The sequence below is a fragment of the Diceros bicornis genome, chromosome 18 (genome assembly GCF_020826845.1).
Source record: "Diceros bicornis minor isolate mBicDic1 chromosome 18, mDicBic1.mat.cur, whole genome shotgun sequence".
NCBI classification, from domain to species: Eukaryota; Metazoa; Chordata; class Mammalia; order Perissodactyla; family Rhinocerotidae; genus Diceros; species Diceros bicornis.
In genome coordinates, this window is record NC_080757.1 from 9,743,317 (window position 1) to 9,762,986 (window position 19,670).

General features: G+C 45.6%; 1 protein-coding gene across 2 annotated transcripts; it reads left to right on the forward strand.

Moving 5' to 3' along the window:
- The first annotated feature begins 360 nt into the window (after window positions 1–360).
- CCDC42 (coiled-coil domain containing 42) lies at window positions 361–18,826 on the forward strand. 2 transcript variants are annotated; one of them, XM_058559267.1, is made up of 7 exons: window positions 361–443; window positions 812–917; window positions 1,226–1,330; window positions 2,908–3,105; window positions 7,669–7,890; window positions 7,993–8,151; window positions 18,602–18,826. In XM_058559267.1, exons 1-7 carry the CDS (start codon window positions 361–363, stop codon window positions 18,677–18,679), a joined length of 951 nt encoding a protein of 316 aa, XP_058415250.1. In that variant the 3' UTR covers window positions 18,680–18,826. The 2 variants fall into 2 exon arrangements, with proteins under 2 accessions (XP_058415250.1, XP_058415251.1); XM_058559268.1 differs by lacking the exon at window positions 7,669–7,890.
- Window positions 18,827–19,670: the final 844 nt, after the last annotated feature.

Sequence of the window (19,670 nt, forward strand, 5' to 3'; positions counted from 1 at the left end):
AGAGTTCCTGAGGGGTAAATGCAAGAGCAGAGAGTGGGAACCCAGCCAAAGTGGGGTCAGTGTGGACAGGGGCCAGAGGACAAAGCCTGGGTTCTATGTGTGGTCCACAGAACCAGACAACCTGTTGCTAGGTAACTAGATCTCCCATCACCTCCTGAACACATCCTCCTGAGCTGCCGCTCGTCAGCCTCCAGCCGTCTTCGCCTGAGTCTCTCAGACACCCACCCTTCTGTGGGACCTTGAAGAGCAGGAGGAAGGGAAAAGCAGGAGCTCAGCCACCACTGCAGACCCACCTGCGGCTCCACCACCCACTGTTTTCTGTGAAGATTCGGCTGCCTGGGCCAGCGGGTCACCACCACCATGAGTCTGGGTATCATGGAGGAGGAGGATCTGGCCGAGTACTTCCGGCTGCAGTATGGGGAGCGGCTGCTACAACTGCTGCAGTGAGTGTCTGAGGGTCTGGGGACCCCCCCACCCCAATGCCTGGGACCTCCCACGCCCACCCCATGCCCCACCTTCCAACCTGTCCCCTCCTACTCCTATAACCCAGAGCCCCAATCACCCTGCCCCATGGCCCTGGCACCAATCCACCCCCATCACCCAGATCCCCACCCCTTATCACCCTGCCCCAGCTTGTTCCCTGGATGCCAACACAGCCCTCTCTCCCTCTCAACATACCATTCTTTTCCTCCGATGGGGGACAGGACCCCCTTCCTTCCCCATGGGTATCTGTCTCCACGGGTTATTCCCACTCTCAGCCTGCCCCAGATGCTCAGAACCTACAGGCCCCTCTTGCCCGTGTCTTGGGCAGGAAGTTCCCCACCAGTGAGGAGCAGTGGGAGTCCCCATCCATCCAGCTGCTGGAGAAGAAAAAGGAGGCCAAGATCATGCACCAGGCTATGGAGCAGAAGAAGAAGGTGGGGGACTAGGGGATGCGGTGCAGGAAGGGCCACAGGCTCAGGGAGAGCCTGAAGACAGCCTTCCATTTTGTGGGTGCTGGTGGCTAGAGCCAGGAGTCCTGGGTGGTGGTTCTGTGTTCCCTCTGCAGAGACAGAAAAGATCCAAGCCTTGGGGGTACCAGTGTCCTAGGATGCTCTGCTTGGAATTGGGCATGGGGTAGGAAGTAGGAGGCCTGAGGATAGAAGCACTGGGCGGGGGATGCTGGGGCCTTCCTCCATATGCACGTCAGGGGCCTTTCTGACCTCTCTGCTTCCCCCACCTCAAGATATTTCAGCGCAGAATGGAAAGCTTGAACCTGTGCTGGGAGGAACTGGGCGTCAAGGAGGTCCAGCTGAAGGCCCATATCCAGAAATTTGAGCAATTCATCCAGGTAGGAGCAGGCCACAGCCTGCTGCAGCAGGCCAGGGGCACCCACACTCGTTGGTTGGGCAAATTGCCGCTCCTCCCCGCCCCCCCCCCCCACCGCCTTACTTTTGCTGACTCTTCACCGTGGGTTAGATGTCTCTTCATTGCTCAACAATGCTGGGGCTTTTCCCTTTATGTCCCCCCTTATTGCTGTTTGAATTTCCTGTTTACCTGTCAGTCTGCCCCGTCTACACTGCTGTTTACCATTTCCTTGCCTGCACCTGGTACGTACGGTTTATTCAGTGAATAAATGAATGGATGGATGGTGATGAGTGACTGAATTGCCACAGTCAAGGCTGGGCACTTGGGAATACAAATATGAATCAGACAGGGTTTTAGTCCCCCCAGCTCACCCTAGCCCTCCATCCTTGTGCTGAGGGTCCAGTCAGGGGGTGGCGGAAGGACCAGCACCAGAGTCCATTCGGAGACAGCGCCTCTCAAACGGTCCTTAGAGGAGCGATTTAGCCATTTTAAAACCCAGATTTCTCCAGACCGGCTCCAGACAGCGCTCATGGAGCCCTGAGGGCCTGGCCCAGCTCCAGCGGGGAATCGCTGGCCTCTGCCACGGGGGAGTCCTGCTCCTAAGCCTCTTCTGTCTCGCTCTGGGCCTAAACCAGGTGGGAAGGGAAGCTGAGGGACGGGGCATATTCTCCTGAGGTCCCGTCCTTGTTACTGGCCAGAGAAAAGCTCTGGGAGAGCCTGAAGACAGCCTTCAGGAGTGGAGGGGTTGGGGCGGCAGGAGATTTGGAGGTGAGGGGCTCTCCAAATGGCTACCAGAGAACCCGCGTGGTAGAATCCTGGAAAGCTGGTTCCAAATACAGACCCCCGCGGCTCTCTCTTCTCTCCTTGCTTTCAGCAGGCCTGAGGTCAAGCCGAGGCAACTGTGTTTTTAAAAAGCTCCGCAGGGGATTGTGCTGCACAGTTGGACTTGAAAACCGCTGGTTTAGTGCCCCACAGTCCTCTCCTGGGCTTGCGGGGCACAGTGCAATCCTCCCTGTGCCTTCCCCACATGCCTCCAAACGTCCTCCACACCACACACGCCCGTCCGCGTGGAATCACAGGCGCCCCTGAAGAGGGAAAGGAGCCACACAAGTGCATTGTGAGGGGTGGGTTTGCCCCTAATCTTGGCGGGGGTGGTTAGCAGAAGGGGAGTCAGCTGGATTGTAGCAGCTGAGCCTCGTGTCTTTCTGGGCATCGAATTGCCTGCACCATCTCCTCCTGCTCCAGTCTGAGCCATGGAACATGCTCTCCAGAATGGCCTTGCCCCACCAGGCCCGCTGGACCAGGTCTACCTCCTGTCTCATCTCCCTGTAGCTTGAGCACTGCTGCCCCAGGTTTTGGAAGGAAGAGGGGAGAAATTGAGGCACCAAGTACCAAATGGAGAAAATTCGGGCCTCCTTGCCCACTTGGGTGGCCCAGTGACCTCTGCCCATCCTCACGGTGGCACGAGCTCAGCAAACAGAGGCCTCGTGGGGGCACCAGCGGCCTGGGCCTCAGGGAGGGCAGGGCGCGTGCCTGACGGGTGCCACCTCCCCGGCCCAGGAGAACGACCAGAAACGGATCCGCGCCCTGAAGAAAGCCCACAAGGAGCAGGAGCTCAAGAGGCAGCGCTTGCACGAGCTGGCCAAGGCCAAGCAGGAGATCGTGGCCCTGCGGCTGGAGCTCCAGCAGCTGAGCACCAAGCTGCAGGACTACTCCATCTTCAACAAGTTCCTGGAGAAGGTGGTGGAGAACTCCGAGGTGAGCATGGGGGGCGGGGGGTGTGCCTTCCTCAGCCCCACCTCCTCTTCCCCAGGGCCTGGGGCTATGGGGGGAGTGGGGACCCTCTGCAGGGCTGGTCACCTGCTCTGAGGGGATGCCTCCAACCCTGGAGGGCAGCTGGAAAAGGCCCGTCTCAGGCTGGCCTCGATTCTCAAGGGTTGGGACCTGACGGTGTATCTTTGTGTCTGTGTAGTGACATCTGTGTAAATGTCTCAGTATGGGTGGTGTGTTTATGTCCACGTGTGTGTGTTTGTTGGGGGAACGAGGTTTCGTTTTGGTGCACTGCCTGCCTCCAGGTGTAGCCACATGGATCCCTGCTTCCCCGCTTCCCCGACGTCTCTTGTTTCCTTGAGAGCAACTAGGAGAGGGAGGGAGAGGAACTGGGAAAACACACACCCTAACGCAGAGCTGGAGAGCTTCGTACATGCTGGGCACTGGGCTAGGTGCAGCACACTGTAGTTTCACTCAGTCCTCTCACTGGCATCCAGAAGAAAGCCAGCATATCACCCTGGACAGAGGAGGAAATGGAGGCCCAGAGAGGTTAGGTAATCTGCTCAGGGTCTGGGGCCGGCCCTGTGGCTTAGCGGTTAAGTGCGCGCGCTCCGCTACTGGCGGCCCGGGTTCAGACCCCGGGCGCACACCAACGCACCGCTTCTCCAGTCATGCTGAAGCCGCGTCCTACATACAGCAACTAGAAGGATGTGCAGCTATGACATACAACTACCTACTGGGGCTTTGGGGAAGAAAAAAAGGAGGAGGATTGGCAATAGATGTTAGCTCAGAGCCGGTGTTCCTCAGCAAAAAGAGGAGGATTAGCACGGATGTTAGCTCACGGCTGATCTTCCTCACAAAAAAAAAAAAATCTTCTCAGGGTCTCACACATTGTAAGTGGCACATCCCTTGCTTCTGACCATTCCTCTGTGGGCCCTACAATGCCACTGACAATCGTTCCTCTAAAGTTGCCTTGATGCCAGAGCTAAGGGAACCTCTCTGCCCTCTTCCCACACACATCCTGCAGCCTTGGACACTGTTGATGCTCCTCCTTGAAACATACCTTTACCCTTTCCTCTGGGACTCCTCCCTCCCGCTCCTCCTTTCTTACTACCTCTGGCCCTTCCTCCTCAGTCTCCCCTGGGGGCTCCTCCTCCTAGCTCCTTCTTTAAATGTTCCTCGGGTCTTTGTCCTAGACACTCCACTTTTCTCCCTGAGCGATTCCCCGAGCCTCCCGTGGATGCCACCCGTGTCAGTGGCTATCCACTGTGTTTCCCCCAAGGCCCCATGTGACAGTGGTAGGTAGGGCCCCTCACCAGGGTGGAGCGAGGTGTGAAGTACGCCCTCTCGGAGTGTGGATCACTGTCCTGAGTGGGCGCAGGGAGACAAAGGATGCACAGCTTTCTAAGTCCCGGCAATTTCCATATAGCACTATGTTTTAGAGCTGAGGAGACTGTATCTCGCTGTATTGTATCTCATCTGCTTCCTGCCATCCCCAGGCCAGTCCTGCTGCTCATGTGTCCAGTGCTGGGGAATGGCACGGCCACCCACCCAAAGCCTCGCCAGAGCTCGGGCCTCATCCTTGACTCCTCCTTTCTCTCTCCCAGAAGCCATCAATCAGCAGATCTGGTCTGTTCTGCCTTCTAAGTATTTCTGGAATCCAGCCCCGGCCCCTTCCTCATCCAGACCACCAGTGCACCTCGTGTGGAGTCCAGCTTTGCTTTATTTCTGGCCACCAGCCTGTCTGGCATTCTACAGCCAGGGTGATTCCCCCCACTCTCTTTCTTTCTCCCTCTTTCCTTCTTCTTTTACTTCTTTCAAAATATTTTAAGCATACTGAAAAGTATAGAGAAATATATATCAGCACGCAAATATTCACCACAGCTTTGTGAAATCTTAGTATTTTCCCCCATTTGCCCCAATTCTTTTTTCTTAAATAAAACACTGCCGGTAATTGAAGTCCCTTGCGTGCCCCCTTCCAAACCCCATTCTTCGTCCCCTCTCCTCAGACGTAACCAGTATCCTAATTTTTTAATTTCTCATTCTCACATTTGTTTTTATTATTTTGACAACGTATGACATATCCATAAATTATGAATAGTATCGTGCACGTCCTTTTGTGACGTGCTTTTTCCAATCAATGATTTTTTTTTTAAAAACTTGTTTATTATGGAAAATTTCAAACATACACAAAAGTAGAGAGAATAGTCTATTGAATGCCCGTGACTCATCACTTAATTCTAACAATTATCAACTCATGGTCATATTCTCCATACCTTCCCACCTCTACCATTTTGTAGCAAATGACATTTTTTCATCCATAAGTATTTCAGTGTATAACTCTAAATGATAAGAGCTCTCGTCTTAGCCACAATACCATTGTCACACCTAGTAAAAATTTGATAGTAATTCCTAAATATCAAATATCCAGTCAATGTTAAAATTTCCCCACTTATTGCACAAATGCTTTTTTGTACAGTTGGTTCTTTCCAATCAGGGTCCAAACAAGGTCCCCACACTGCATTTGGTTGATATGCTTCTCAAGTGTCGCAGAATTATGCTGATCAAAAGAAGTCAGACATAAAAGAGGACATACTGTATGATTGCAACAATGTGTTTTAAAACAGGTAAAATAAATCTTTAGTGATAGAAGTCACAATGCTGGTATACTTGGTAGTGGGGGCAAATACTGACTGAAAGGGGGTAGAAGACCCTTCTAGGTTGCTGGAAATGTTCAATCATCCCTTCTCACATATTAGCTAGAATACTACCATAAAGAAAAGGACTTCGTAAAGAGAATCTTCCCTTCGTCAACTATTTGACGAAAAGATTGTTAAATGCTTGATTCTTTATTACAGTTTTCGGAATAATGAGTTGATTCTCCAGCATCCTCCAAAAGTGGCCTGTACGGTTGTTAGTATTATTATGAACTCATGGATTTTAACATATTTGATATGTTTCAATCCTTTGCACTTATTCTTACTAATGTTCAAAGTGTCCCATCTTTGGACAGTGAGACCCTCTTCAAATTGGCCCCTGAGTCCTTTTGACATCAGCATTACGTTTTGGAGAGGTGCTCCTCGTAGCTCTGATGTAGTCCGTTCATTTTAACTGTTGTATGCCATTGTATCGTGTGCTGAGTGAACTTTCAGAAATGCTTCTTATGAAGTTCTCTCTCTGCTTCTTGAAATCCTTCAATGGATGAAGTCCACACTCCTTCTCAGGGTTTACTAGGCACTTTTTTTCACTTCTCCAAGTCGATCTCTCCCTCTTCATTGAACTCAGGCCATTCATACTAAGCTCTCTTGAGCATCCTGAACATGCCACACACCCACCATCATCTTTACCCAGGCTGTTCCCTCTACCTGTAATACTTCCTTACCTTCCCCCACCTGCCTTAGCCTGGCTATCTTCTATTCATACCTCTGGTCTCACTTCAGCGATCTCTTCCCCCAGGAAACCTTTTCTGGCTGTTCCCACCTCCTCTAATGCTGGGTTGGGTGGCCCGTCCCCATAGAGGTATATTTGGGGAAAGGGCAGCAGGGCAGTTCCCGTAACACCAATCTATCACTGGAAATGTCATGAGATGGAGAAAGTGCTCAGGGAGTGTCCCCTGGGTGGCTGGCAGGCACACTTTGATAAACCCCTGGAGAAGTGAGTTGGCGTCCTGGAGCTAGTGCTCACACAGCCTTTAAAGAGGGAGGGTTGCAGGGCCTCTGTTCTGCTGAGTGGGGCCTTCGAGTGAGGGCCAGTGGCATGGCTCTGCCCCATGCTGGAGGAGGTGGCTGAGCCTGGCAGGCCACCTGCCCCACTGGGACCCTCTCCAGCCCACGCTGGAGGGAGAGCTCAGCAATGGTGGGCAGATACTCCAGAGCACCGTGTTACACATCTTACCCTCCAGGCTCTATCCAGCCCCATCCCCCAGTCAGAGATAGGGCTTATCACTCTGTTGTAACTGACTACTTGCTTGTCTCTCTGTCCTCCATACCACTCCAAGTTGGAGGCTTCATAAGAGCAGGGTCTGGCTTTCTTATCTCCTGCTCTGTCCCAAGTATTTAGCACAGTTCCTGGCTTGTAAGTAGTTCTTGGTACATTCTTGTTGAATAGGATAATTATCACCTGGGTAGACATCTCAAAATGCACCCGCCCCCAACCCCCACCTGACCTCTGCCAGCATTTCTCAACCTTGGAATCACCTGGGGGACCTTTTGCAAAAATCAGATGCCAGGGACCACCTCAGACCTGTTTATTAAACCGAATCTCTGGGGGTGGAGCCTGGCAGGTGTGCTTTTTAAAGCTCCTGGGTGATGCTAACACGCAGTCAAGATTGAGAACCCCAGGTCCAGTGGCACGTGCGCCTCAGCACATGGCCCATACCAACCCAGGAAGAACGGGCAGCGTGACTCCAACGTCCTCACAGCTCTGCCTCTTGACCGCGGCCCAGGGCCTCCCTGCCAGGCCGAGACACCTAGGCCGGGAGTTGGCGGGCGGGCGGCTGCATCGCGCCCCCAGGAGCAGTCGTGCAGTGACTTGAGCCCTTCCTCCCTGCAGTTCGAAGAGATCCACGAGGTGATCGCTCGCTACAAGACGCTCGTGAGCATGCACCACGACCTCATGCAGGCGGCGCAGGAGGGCCAGGAGAAGATCGAGCGCGCCAAGGCGCGGCTGGCGCGCTACATGGAGGAGAAGGACGACGAGACCCTGCAGCACAACAACGAGCTGGCGCGCCTGCAGATGCGCTTCGACCGCGCCCGCAGCGACGTCCTCGTCTGGGTGAGCGGCCCGGGACGCGGCAGGGACTTCAGGGCGCTGGATGAGTGCGCGGCACACACACTCGCCCTCCGTGCTCACACCCCGCCCTTTTCCCTTCCCCAGGAATCTCGCTGGGCGCACATCCAGAACACCGCCGCCAAGAAGACCCTCTTGCTTGGCACCATTAAGATGGCAACGCTGAACCTCTTCCAGATCGTGAGCAAGCAGCTGAAGGAGTCGACCCATGTGTCCCTGGAGGACACGCACAAACAGCTGGACATGGTAAGAGAAGGCGCAAGGGTCGGCGGGCTGGGTCTACTGAGTCAAGGTGGTTCTCCATTGGTTGAACGGAGGAATGACCCCGACAGAGCAGTGGTTCTTAAACTTGAACAGGATCAGAATCCCCTGGGGACAGGGGAGTATTGCTGGGCCTCACCCCCAGAGTCTCTGACTCAGCATGTTGGGGTGAGAACCCGTGGATTTCCATTTTCAACAAGTTCCCAGGGGGTGGTGCTGGTCTGGGTTCCACACTTTGAGAACCACTGCATTAGAGCTAAGACCCGGTTGGCCCCAGTCAACACGGGCAGTAGCAGGGACCCACTATTGAATTTATTAGTTATGCAAAACAGTCTTCTTAATTTCTAGTGAGATCCTAAAGGCTTGTACCCAAGGCCTACTCTTTGGGAAAGAGAAAATCTGGGGGGAAATCAGCAAGTTTAGGGAAGTGTAAGAGTCCTATTAGTATTCTCTCTCTGAAGTAATTGAAAGGAAACTGAAAAGGAAATAACTTTTTTCATTGTATGATTCAAAGCTATCTGATGTCACGTCCATGTGCCGCCTAAAATCATCTCACTTCTGACCAAAGCACACACGTCCCACAATTTGGGAACCTTCGCACCAGCAGATGCATCAGCCATGCTTCTTGTGACGTGCAGAGGACCATGACACGTTATTGATTCCTTTGGCAAAAGCCTGTAGCTGTGCTGTGAAATAGTAGGAAGTCTGCTTCTAAAGGCTGGGATTTTTGTTTGTTCTGTTCCCTGCTGTCTCCCCAGCGTCTAGAACAATGCCTGACACATAGTAGACATTCAGTAAGTGTTTGGTGAATGAATATAAAACATGAGCCAATAAAAGCAATTAACTGAGAGAGACTTCCCCTATTTAACAAAAAAAAGGTGAAACTTGTGAAATGTAAAGGATTTTACCCACTGACCAGCCAGAAGAAGTATTTCCCCAAATCAAAGAATCAGCCTGCATCTTAAGGCATGTTAGAGCAGAATTATTAACAGTCAAAAACTGTAAGGGAATTTGTAAGCAAGTTTGCTCTGAAGCAGCAATTCTCAAACTTGTTGGTGTCAGGATACCTATATAGCCTTAACATTTCTCGAAGACCCCAGAGAGCTTTTGTTTATATGGGTTACATCTATTGATATTTACCATATTAGAAACTCAAACAGAAAAATTAAAAATACTTAATTCATTCCTTTTTAAATGACAAGAAGCAGGGCAACATAAATAGCATTTTTAATGAAAAATACATTTTCAAAAAATATTTGTGGGATGAGTGGCATTATTCGACACTTTTGCAAATACATCTGGTTTCATAGAGGACAGGTGGATTCTCGTACCTGCTTCTGTGCTCATTCTGTTGTCAGCCTCTGTCGTGGAAACATCCCACTCTGGTAGAAGCCACTGTACACTCGTGAGAGAATAAGAGCAAAAAAGACAACATTTTAGTATTATTGTAAAACCAGTTTTGGCCTTGCAGACCCCTCTCCCCTGCAGTAGAGTCTCAGGGACTCCCGGAGGTCCTCAGGCGCCTGTCTTTCAGCTGTTGAAAGACAGGAGGGGCAGGCGGTGGTGATCTCCAACTCCTTGCCCCTGCCCGAGCATTCCCTGCACAGACCATAGCTTCCAGTCTATCCACTCCAAATTTTGAGCTTTCTGACTCTCTCTCAACCTTGATTTGCCTCTACAGGAATGCCTCATGTTTCCCAAATGTTATTTTAAAATATCCCACTTCATTCCCATAGGATGAGCCTACTGACAGAAATACACATGAAAAGTAGCCTGAAAAATTAAAAATGAGGACCTAGGAAAATATGAGTTAAAGTCTGAGGTCAAGGCAAAAGAGAAATACAGACTGTGGATTCTTGGATTATAAGGGCCTCCAACAGGGACTCTTGTTGGCTCTGAGCTTCCTGGTAACCAGAAGGAAAAGCAAAGCAGAGTACCAAAATCAGAAAACATAAGGTTTCCTCAGAGAGAGCAAACCTTTTCCAAGCATTTAGCTCTAACTGAAATTTCTCAAGGAGGCTACAGAGACACTCAACGAGTAATGTTCTCAACAACATCCCTATAGCAGATCCAAGTACGGCCTTGGTAAGGCAGCCGCTTATCTAGAACTAGGAGCATGGGGCCACAGGACAGCTTAGGGAAAATGATTCTGCAAAAGGCCAAGACAATTTGAATTCAATATACTGTGTCATGAAAGGTCCAGCATGATCCCTGAGTAAAAGCCCAAACTGTCTAAGCAGCATTTTCCATACTGTGCTTGGCAAATCCTAGAATCCCGAGATGTTAGTAAGTTTCCTATGGGGGAATAAAAGAACTCTGTGAACGAATAAATTTAGAAAACTGTGAGTTAAACGAAGTTAGATTGTTTTTAAATACAGGACTTTGCAGAGTCTTTGCTGTGGTTCTGCCCTGAGACTCTCCAAGCAGATAGCGTTTCTAAAACTTAGTTGACCACAGACACCTTTTTATGGGGATGTGATTGCTTATTCTAAGCACATAGTTTGGGAAATGCTAGACTTGTCTTTTCTGTAACCTTGGGAAAGTTGCTTTAATTCATTGCCTCTTTGTCTCCTCTTTTGAAAAGTGGGAATTATATCAGTAATAATAACAAATTAGCACCTAGCAGGGTTGTTGCGAGTTTTGGATAGTCCGTGTAGTCCCATTTCCAGCAATATTCTTGAAAAGGAGACATTTCAGAAACGAGATCTTAGAGGCCATCTAGCTCAGCCTTTTCTCCCTCTTCCCTTTTAATTTTTTTTTTAATTTTAAGAGTTTATTTGAGCAAAAATCAATTGGAATTTGGCAGCACCGAAGCAGAAGTGATTCGGAACACTCCCCTGACGGGGGCCAGCGTAGAGCCTTGCATAGAGAAGGTACAAAGCAAAGAAAGGAAATGATTTGATTGGCTGTAGCTTAAAGCCTACTTGGCTATTTGTGATTGGCTGTCCTTAGCCTTTTGATATCATAACCTTGAGGCGTTTACAGGCTGAGATTTTGGTTTGCATACACAGGCCTCCGTGGCATTAGAGCCTCATCAGTCCTAGTGGCCTCCATATTTAATTAAACCCTTCCTTCCTTCCTAACTTACTTTCTTTTTTTTTAATTGAAGTGTAGTTGACATGCAATATTATGCTAGTTTCAGGGGTAGAACAAAGTTATTCAACATCTATATACATTATGAAGTGATTACCACTAGTAACCATCTGTCGCCATGTGAAGTTGTTACAGTATTATTGGCTATATTCCCTATGCTGTACATTACAGTCCCATGACTTATTTATCTTATAACTGGAAGTTTGTACCTCTTAATACCCTTTACCTATTTCACCCATCCCCCTACTTCCCTGCCCTCTGGTGACTACCAGTTTGTTCTTTGTATCTATGAGTTTGTTTTGTTTGTTCATTTTTGTTTTTTAGATTCCACATAAAAGGGAAATAATATAGTATTTGTCTTTCTCTATCTGACTTATTTCACTTAGCATAATACCTTCTAGGTCCATCCATGTTGTCGCAAATGGCAAGATTTCATTCTTTTTTATGGTTGAGTAATATTCCATTGTATACATATACCACATCTTCTTTATCCATTCATCTATTGATGGACACTTAGGTTGCTTCCATATCTTGGCTATCTTGATTAATGCTGCAATGAATATAGGGGTGCTTGTATATTTTTGAACTAGTTTTTTTTGTTTGTTTTCTTCAGATAAATACCCAGAAGTGGAATTACTGGATCATATGGTAGTTCTATCTTTAATTTTTTGAGGAACTTCTATACTGTTTTCCACAGTAGCTGCACCAATTTCCATTTCCACCATCAATGCACAAGGGTTCCCTTTTCTCCACATCCTCACTAACATTTGTTATTTGTTGTCTTTTAGATATTAGCCGTTCTGACAGGTGTGAGGTGATATCTCGTGGTTTTGGTTTGCATTTCCCTGGTGATTAGTGATGTTGAGCATCTTTTCATGTGTCTGTTGGCCATCTGTATGTCTTCTTTGGAAAAATGTCTACACACGTCCTCTGCCCATTTTTAAATCAGATTGTTTGGGGTTTTTTTGATATTGAGTTATGTAAGTTCTTGCTATATTTTGGATATTAACCTCTTATCAGATATATTGTTTGCAAATATCTTCTCCCAATTCAGTAGGTTGCCTTTTAATTTTGTTCCTCAGCTGTGCAAAAGCTTTTTAGTTTGATGTAGTCCCATTTGCTTATTTTTGCTTTTGTTGCCCTTGCCTAAGGGGACAGATCCAAAAAAATATTGCAAAGACCCATGTCAAAGAGTTTACAGCCTGTGTTTTTTTCTAGGAGTTTTATGGTTTCAGGTCTTACATTTAAGTCTTTAATCCATTTTGAGATTATTTTTGTATATGGTATAAGAAAGTGGTCCAGTTGCATTCTTTTGCTTGCACTGTCTAGTTTTCCCAACATCATTTATTGAAGAGACTGTCTTTTCCTCATTATATATTCTTACCTCCTTTGTTGTAGTTTAATTGATGATAAAAGTGTAGGTTTATTTCTGGGCTTTCTATTCTGTTCCATTTATCTATGTGTCTCTTTTTCTGCCAGTACCATACAGTTTTGATTACTATAGCTCTGTAGTGTAGTTTGAAATCAGGGACTGTAATACCTCCAGCTTTGTTCTTCTTTCTCAAGGTGGCTTTGGCTATTCAGGGTTTTTTGTGGTTCCACACAAATGTTAGGATTATTTGTTCTAGTTCTATGAAAAATGCCATTGGTATCTTGATAGGGATTACATTGAATCTGTAGATTGCTCTGGGTAGTATGGACATTTTGACAAAGTTAATTCTTCCAATCCATGAGCACAGTATATCTTTCCATTTATTTGTGTTGTCTTCAATTTCTTTCATTGATGTCTTATAGTTTTCAGAGTACAAGTCTTTCACCTCTTTGGTTAAATTTATTCCTACGTATTTTATTCTTTTTGATGGAATTGTAAATGGAATTGTTTTCTTAACTTCTCTTTCTGATTGTTCATTATTAGTATATAGAAATGCAACAGATTTCTATATATTGACTTTGTATCCTGCAACTTTACCGAATTCATCTATTCTGGTATTTTTTTGGTGGAGTCTTTAGGGTTTTCTATATATAGTATCATATCATCTACAAATAGTGGCAGTTTTACTTCTTCCTTTCCAATTTGGATGACTTTTATTTTTCTTATCTGATTGCTATGGCTAGGACTTGCAATACTATGTTGAAGAAAAGTGGTGAGAGTGGGCATCCTTGTCTTGTTCCTGATCTTAGAGGAAGTGCTTTCAGCTTTTCACCATTGAGTATGCTATTAGCAGTGGGTTTGTCATATATGGCCTTTATTATGTTGAGATATGTTCCCTCTATACCCACTTTGTTGAGAGTTTTTATCATAAATGGATATCGAATTTTGTCAAATGCTTTTTCTGCATCTATTGAGATCATCATATGATTTTTATCCTTCGTTTTGTTAATGTGGTATATCACGTTGATTGATTTGTGGATATTGAACCATCCTTGCATCCCTGAGATAAATCCCACTTGATCATGGTGTATGATCCTTTTAATGTATTGTTAAATTCAGTTTGCTAATATTTTGTTGAGGATTTTTGCATCTATGTTCATCAGGGATATTGGTCTATAATATTCTTTTTTTATAGTGTCTTTGTCTGGTTTTGGTACCAGGGTAATCATGGCCTCATAGAATGAGTTTGAAAGCATTCCTTCCTCTTCAATTTTTGGCAAATAGTTTGAGGATAGGTATTAACTATTCTTTAAATGTTTGGTAGAATTCACCTGTGAAGCCATCTGATCCTGGACTTTCGTTTGCTGGGCATTTTTTGATTACTGATTCAATTTCATTACTAGTAACCGGTCTGTTCAGATTTTCTATTTCTTCCTGATTCAGTCTTGAAAGATTTTATGTTTCTAGGAATTAATCTATTTCTTCTAGGTTATCCAATTTGTTGGTGTATAATTGTTCGTAGTAATCTTTATGATCCTTTGAATTTCTGCAGTGTCAGATGTAACTTCTCCTCTTTCATTTCTGATTTTATTTGTTTGAGCCCTCTCTCTTTTTTCTCTTGATGAATCAGACTAAAGGTTTATTAGTTTTGTTTATCTTTTCAAAGAACCAGCTCTTAGTTTCATTGATCTTTTCTATTGATTTTTTAGTCTCTATTTCACTTATTTCTGCTCTGATCTTTATTATTTTCTTCCTTCTACTAACTTTGGGCTTAGTTTGTTCTTCTTTTTCTAGTTCCTTTAGGTGTGAGGTTAGATTGTTTATCTGAGATTTTTTTTATTTCTTGAGGTAGGCCTGTATCAGTATGAACTTCCCTCTTAGAAATGCTTTTGCTATGTCTCACAGATTTTGGAACATCATATTTCCATTTTCATTTGTCTCAAGGTATTTTTTAATTCTCTCTTTGATTTCTTCATGACTCATTGGTGGTTTAGTAGCATTTTGTTTAGCCCCCCACGTTTGTGTTTTTTCCATTTTTCTTCTTATAATTAATTTCTAGTTTCATACTGTTGCAGTCAGAAAAGATGCTTGATATGATTTCAGTCTTCTTAAATTTATTGAAACTTGTTTTGTGGCCCAAGATGTGATCTATCCTGGAGAATATTCCATGTGCATTTGAAAAGAATGTATAGTCTGCTGTTTTTGGATGGAATGTTCTGTATATATCTATTAAGTCTATCTTGTCTAATGCATCATTTAAGACCAATGTTTCCTTGTTGATTTTCTGTCTGGATGATCTATCCATTGATGTGAGTGGGGTGTTAAAGTCCCCTACTATTATTGTATTACCGTCAATTTATCCTTTTGTGTCTGTTAATATTTGCTTTATGTATTTAGGTACTCCTATATTGGGTGCATAGCTATTTACAAGTATTATATCCTCTTGTTGGATTGACCCCTTTATCATTATGTAATGCCCTTCTTTGTCTCTTGTTACAGTCTTTGTTTTAAAGCCCATTTTTGTTTTTGTCTAAGTATTGCTACCCCAGTTTTCTTTTCATTTCCATTTGCATGGAATATCTTTTTCCATCCCTTCACTTCACTCTGTGCATGTTTTTAGATCTGAAGTGAGTCTCCTATAGGCAGCATATATATGGGTCTTGTGTTTTAATCCATTCTGTCACTCTGTGTCTTTTGATTGGACCATTTACATTTAGAGTAATTATTGGTAGGTACATACTTACTGTCATTTTGTTCATTGTTTTATGTTTGGTTTTGTAGCTCTTTTCTATTCCTTTCTTCGTCACTTGCTTTCTTCCCTTGTGATTTGATGACTTTCTTTAGTGTTATGTTTGTATTCCTTTCTCTTTATTTTTGGTGCCTCTATTATAGGTTTCTGGTTTGTGATTACCATGAGGTTTGCATATAACAACCTATGTATATAGCAGTCTCTCTTTTTTTTTTTTTTTTTTTGTTTAAATTTTTTGTGTGTGTGTGAGGAAGATCAGCCCTGAGCTAACATCTGCCAATCCTTCTCTTTTTGGTGAGGAAGACCGGCCCTGGGCTAACATCCATGCCCATCTTCCTCCACTTTATATGGGACACTGCCGCAGCATGGCGCGTTGGTGCGCGCCCGGGATCCGAACCGGTGAAGCCCAGGCCGCTGCAGCGGAGCATGCGCACTTAACCATTTGTGCCACCGGCCCGGCCCCATAGCAGCCTCTTTTAAGTTGATGGTTGCTTAAGTTTGAGTGTGTTCTAAAAGCACTACATTTTTATCTCCCTCCACTTTATGTTTTTGATGTATTTTACATTTTTTTTATTTTGTGTATTCCTTAACTAATTATTGAGATGTAATTGATTTTACTACATTTGTCTTTTAACCTTCATACTAGCTATATAGATGGTTGATTCATTTCTTTTACTGTATGTTTACCATTACCAGTGAGACTTTTACTTTCATAATTTTCCTATTTCTAGTTACGGCCTTTTCTTTTCCACTTAAAGAAGTCCCTTTAACATTTCTTATAGGGCCAGTTTAGTGGTGATGAACTCCATTAGCTTTTGCTTGTCTGGAAAACTCTTTATTTCTCCTTCAATTCTGAGTGATAACCTTGCTGGGTAGAATATTCATGGTTGTAAGTCTTTTTCCTTTCAGCACTTTGAATATATCACGCCACTCCCTCCAGCCTGTAAAGTTTCTGCTGAAAGATCAGCTGATAGTTTTATGGGGGTTCTCTTGTAATGTAACTGGTTGTTTTTTTCTTGCTGCCTCTAAGATTTTCTCTTTATCTTTAACTTTTGACATTTTATTATAATGTGTCTTGGTGTGGGTCTCTTTGGATACATCTTTTTTGGGATTCTGTGCTTCCTGGACTTGGATGTCTGTTTCCTTTGCAAGATTGGGGAAGTTTTCAGCCATTATTTCTTCAAATAGGTTTTCTCTCCCTTTCTCTCTCTCTTCTCCTTCTGTGACCCCTATCATGCAAATGTTAGTACACTTGATGTTGTCCCAGGGGTCCTTTAAGCTATCCTCTTTTTTTTTTTTTTATTCCTTTTTCTTTTTGCTGTTCTGATTGGGTGATTTCTACTACCCTTCCAGATTGCTGATCTGTTTTTCTGCATCATCTAATCTGCTGCTGATTCCAATGTATTTTTTTCATTTCAGTCATTATATTCTTCAGCTCTGATTGGTTCTTGTTTATATTTTCCATCTCTTTGTTGAAGTGCTCACTATGTTCATCCATTCTTCTCCGGAGTTCGGTAGAGATCTGGTAGATTGCTTATCTCCATTTCATTTAGTTCTTTTTATGAAGTTTTTTTGTCTTCTTCTTTCTTTTGGAACATATTCCTCTATCTCCTCATTTTGCCTAAATCCCTGTGTTTGTTTGTATGTATTAGGTAGATCAGCTATAGCTCCTGGTCTTGAAGGGGTGGCCTTATGTAGAAGGTGTCCTGTGAGGCCCAGTAGCACAATTCCCCCTGGTCACCAGAGCCAGATGCTCCAGATATGTCCCCTGTGTAGGCTGCATGTACCCTTCTGTTGGTGCTTGTGCTGTGATTGCTGCAGGCACGCTGGTGTATGGGGCTGATCCCACCAGGGCAGGAGCCACTTTGGAGGAGCATCAGCCAAGGCAGGCAGGTTGTGTGGAGTGAGTCTGCAGGGGAATGCCAGAGTGGGGTGAACGGTGCCAGCAAGATAGATAGAGAGTGTCAGTAATGGTGCCTGCCAGAACTGGGGCAGCTAGGTAGAAGGGGAGTAAAAAAAAAAAAATGGTGCCCACCAGTGCTTCCATCCCTGGAGAAAGTTCCAACAGATCCCTGCCCCTCCGGCACATGCCCTAAAATTAATCAATGAAACTCCCCCACATATAATCCAGGAACTTTTCAAACTGTTGCCTCTGTGCTGAGACTTGGAGTGAGTGAGTTTGTACACCTGCTCTTTAAGAGCAGAGTCTCATTTCCCTATAGCTCCCTGGCTTTCCTGGACGTAAGCCCCATTGGTTTTCAAAGCCAGATGTTATGGTGGCTCGTCTTCCCCGTGCAGGTCCCCAGGCTGGGGAGCCTGATGTGGGGCTCAGGCCCCTCATTTGTTGGAGAGGACTTTCACGACTGTGACATCCCTTCCACTTGTGAGTCGCAGCGCTGGGGGTGTGGGTCCTGACTAGATCACATCTTTGCCCCTCCTACCTGTCTCGATGTGGCTTTTTCTTTATATCTTTAGTTGTGGAAAATCTGTTCTGCTAGTCTTCAGGTCGTTTTCAGAGATAGTTGTTCTGTATGTAGTTGTAATTTTGGTGTGTCCATGGCAGGAGGTGAGCACAGGATCTTCCTACTCGGCCATCTTGATCCTCTCCCTCCCTCTCCCCTTTTTAAAGATGAAGAAACCAAGTCCTAGAAAGATGAAGTGATTTCCCCAGAGTTGTGTTGGGAGCCCAGGTCTCCTGACTTCAGAGGCAAGTCTCTTTCTGCTATGTCATACTGATTGCCTGTTGTTTAAAACAGAAGCTATCAAATAGAATTTAAACTTCTCTTAATGACTCAAGATTATCATAATGAGCATCAGTTCTGGGTTTCAAGTAAATGACCACATTGAAGCCTGTTAAATTGTGGAGAGCCCTTTCCCCTGACACGGATGGCCCCTGCCTGCTAAATGCTCCTAGTCCCAGAGTCTGATCATGATCCTCTCCCTCTCTTCAACCTTCTGTTAGACTGTCAGCCTTACTTCTTCACGGTATCACTGTGTCTGCCTCTAGGAATTCCCAACTCCATTTCTACTTATTGCTTCTGGTCTGCTAAGCCTGATACTCCATTTCAACTAGAGTCATTGTCAAATGAGGGAAAGTGGCCTCAAGAAGTCAGTCACAGCAAAATAGTGACTCCTTATGGGTTATGCCCAGACATGCTCCATTTTTGGATGCGGTGGCCTCCTGCTGAATGGGGTTAACTCCAGTCACTTTGCCTTATTAGATCCAGCAGTTTATCCAAGACCTGTCAGACATCTGGGCAGAGGTGAAGAAGAAAGAGCCACAGTCAATTCGGGTTTAAGGAGCAGCGATGGCTGCAGAATGTTCTGAGAGAGACTGAGAATAAGTTCCTGGTAAGCTTACAGTCCAGTTAGCCCAGCCCAGCCCTCTGGGACACCTGTGCCTTTCTGCTGGTGAACACCCTGGCATTTTGCTTCTTCGGTTTGGTCCATCCCATCCCTGAAAACATTAAATTCTATGAGAAGTTTGTTCCTAAGTTCTCTCTCTTTTTTGGTGGTTTATTCACGGGGAAGAGAGTTCATCGAGGGGAGAACCGCTAACAGCACCTCCTCTCAAAGCCGGTCACTTAGGCTGCCCAGGGACTAGAAACCAGATCTCAGGTCTGGCATCTCTGAGGCTTTGGACTTGCACACAGTGCATGTTCACATGGGCAACAGACCAGCGGGGTGAGTACACAGGACCCTTCTTTTTTCTACCACTTCACAAAGTTTTTTAAAAGTTGGTATTTCTAATTGGGGTGCAAAGACTCACTAGAAACTATGAAGGCAGCTTCCAAGTCAGAGTTACAAAGGTGGCGAGTCAAGAACTCTTCCCTGACCTCAGGAGCAAGCCCTGCTCTCCTACCTCCCTACCCGCCATGGACGCTAAACCGTACAATATGGTGCCAGCAACGCTCGTGTAGGAACTGCAGGCAGGCTGCCAAATGACAGCATCTTAGCAGGCTGGAATGATGGCTTAAAACCAGCAAAACTAGAGCCCACCCTGATGGTCTAGTGGTTAAAGTTCGGCACTCTCACGTTTCCTGGTTGTGGAAACACACCACCCATCTGTCAGTTGCTATGCTGTGTCAACAGCTCACATAGAAGGACTTAAAACTAGGATATACAACCGTGCACTGGGGCTTTGGGGAGAAAAAAAAACAGCAAAATTAAACTGAATAGAGATAAATGTAAAGTCTTGCACTTAGGGTCAAAAACTCAATTGCACATTTCTAAATCATCAATGACAAAAGTCAAGTCAGAGACCAGTGGGGTATTAGTGACAAAGAAAGC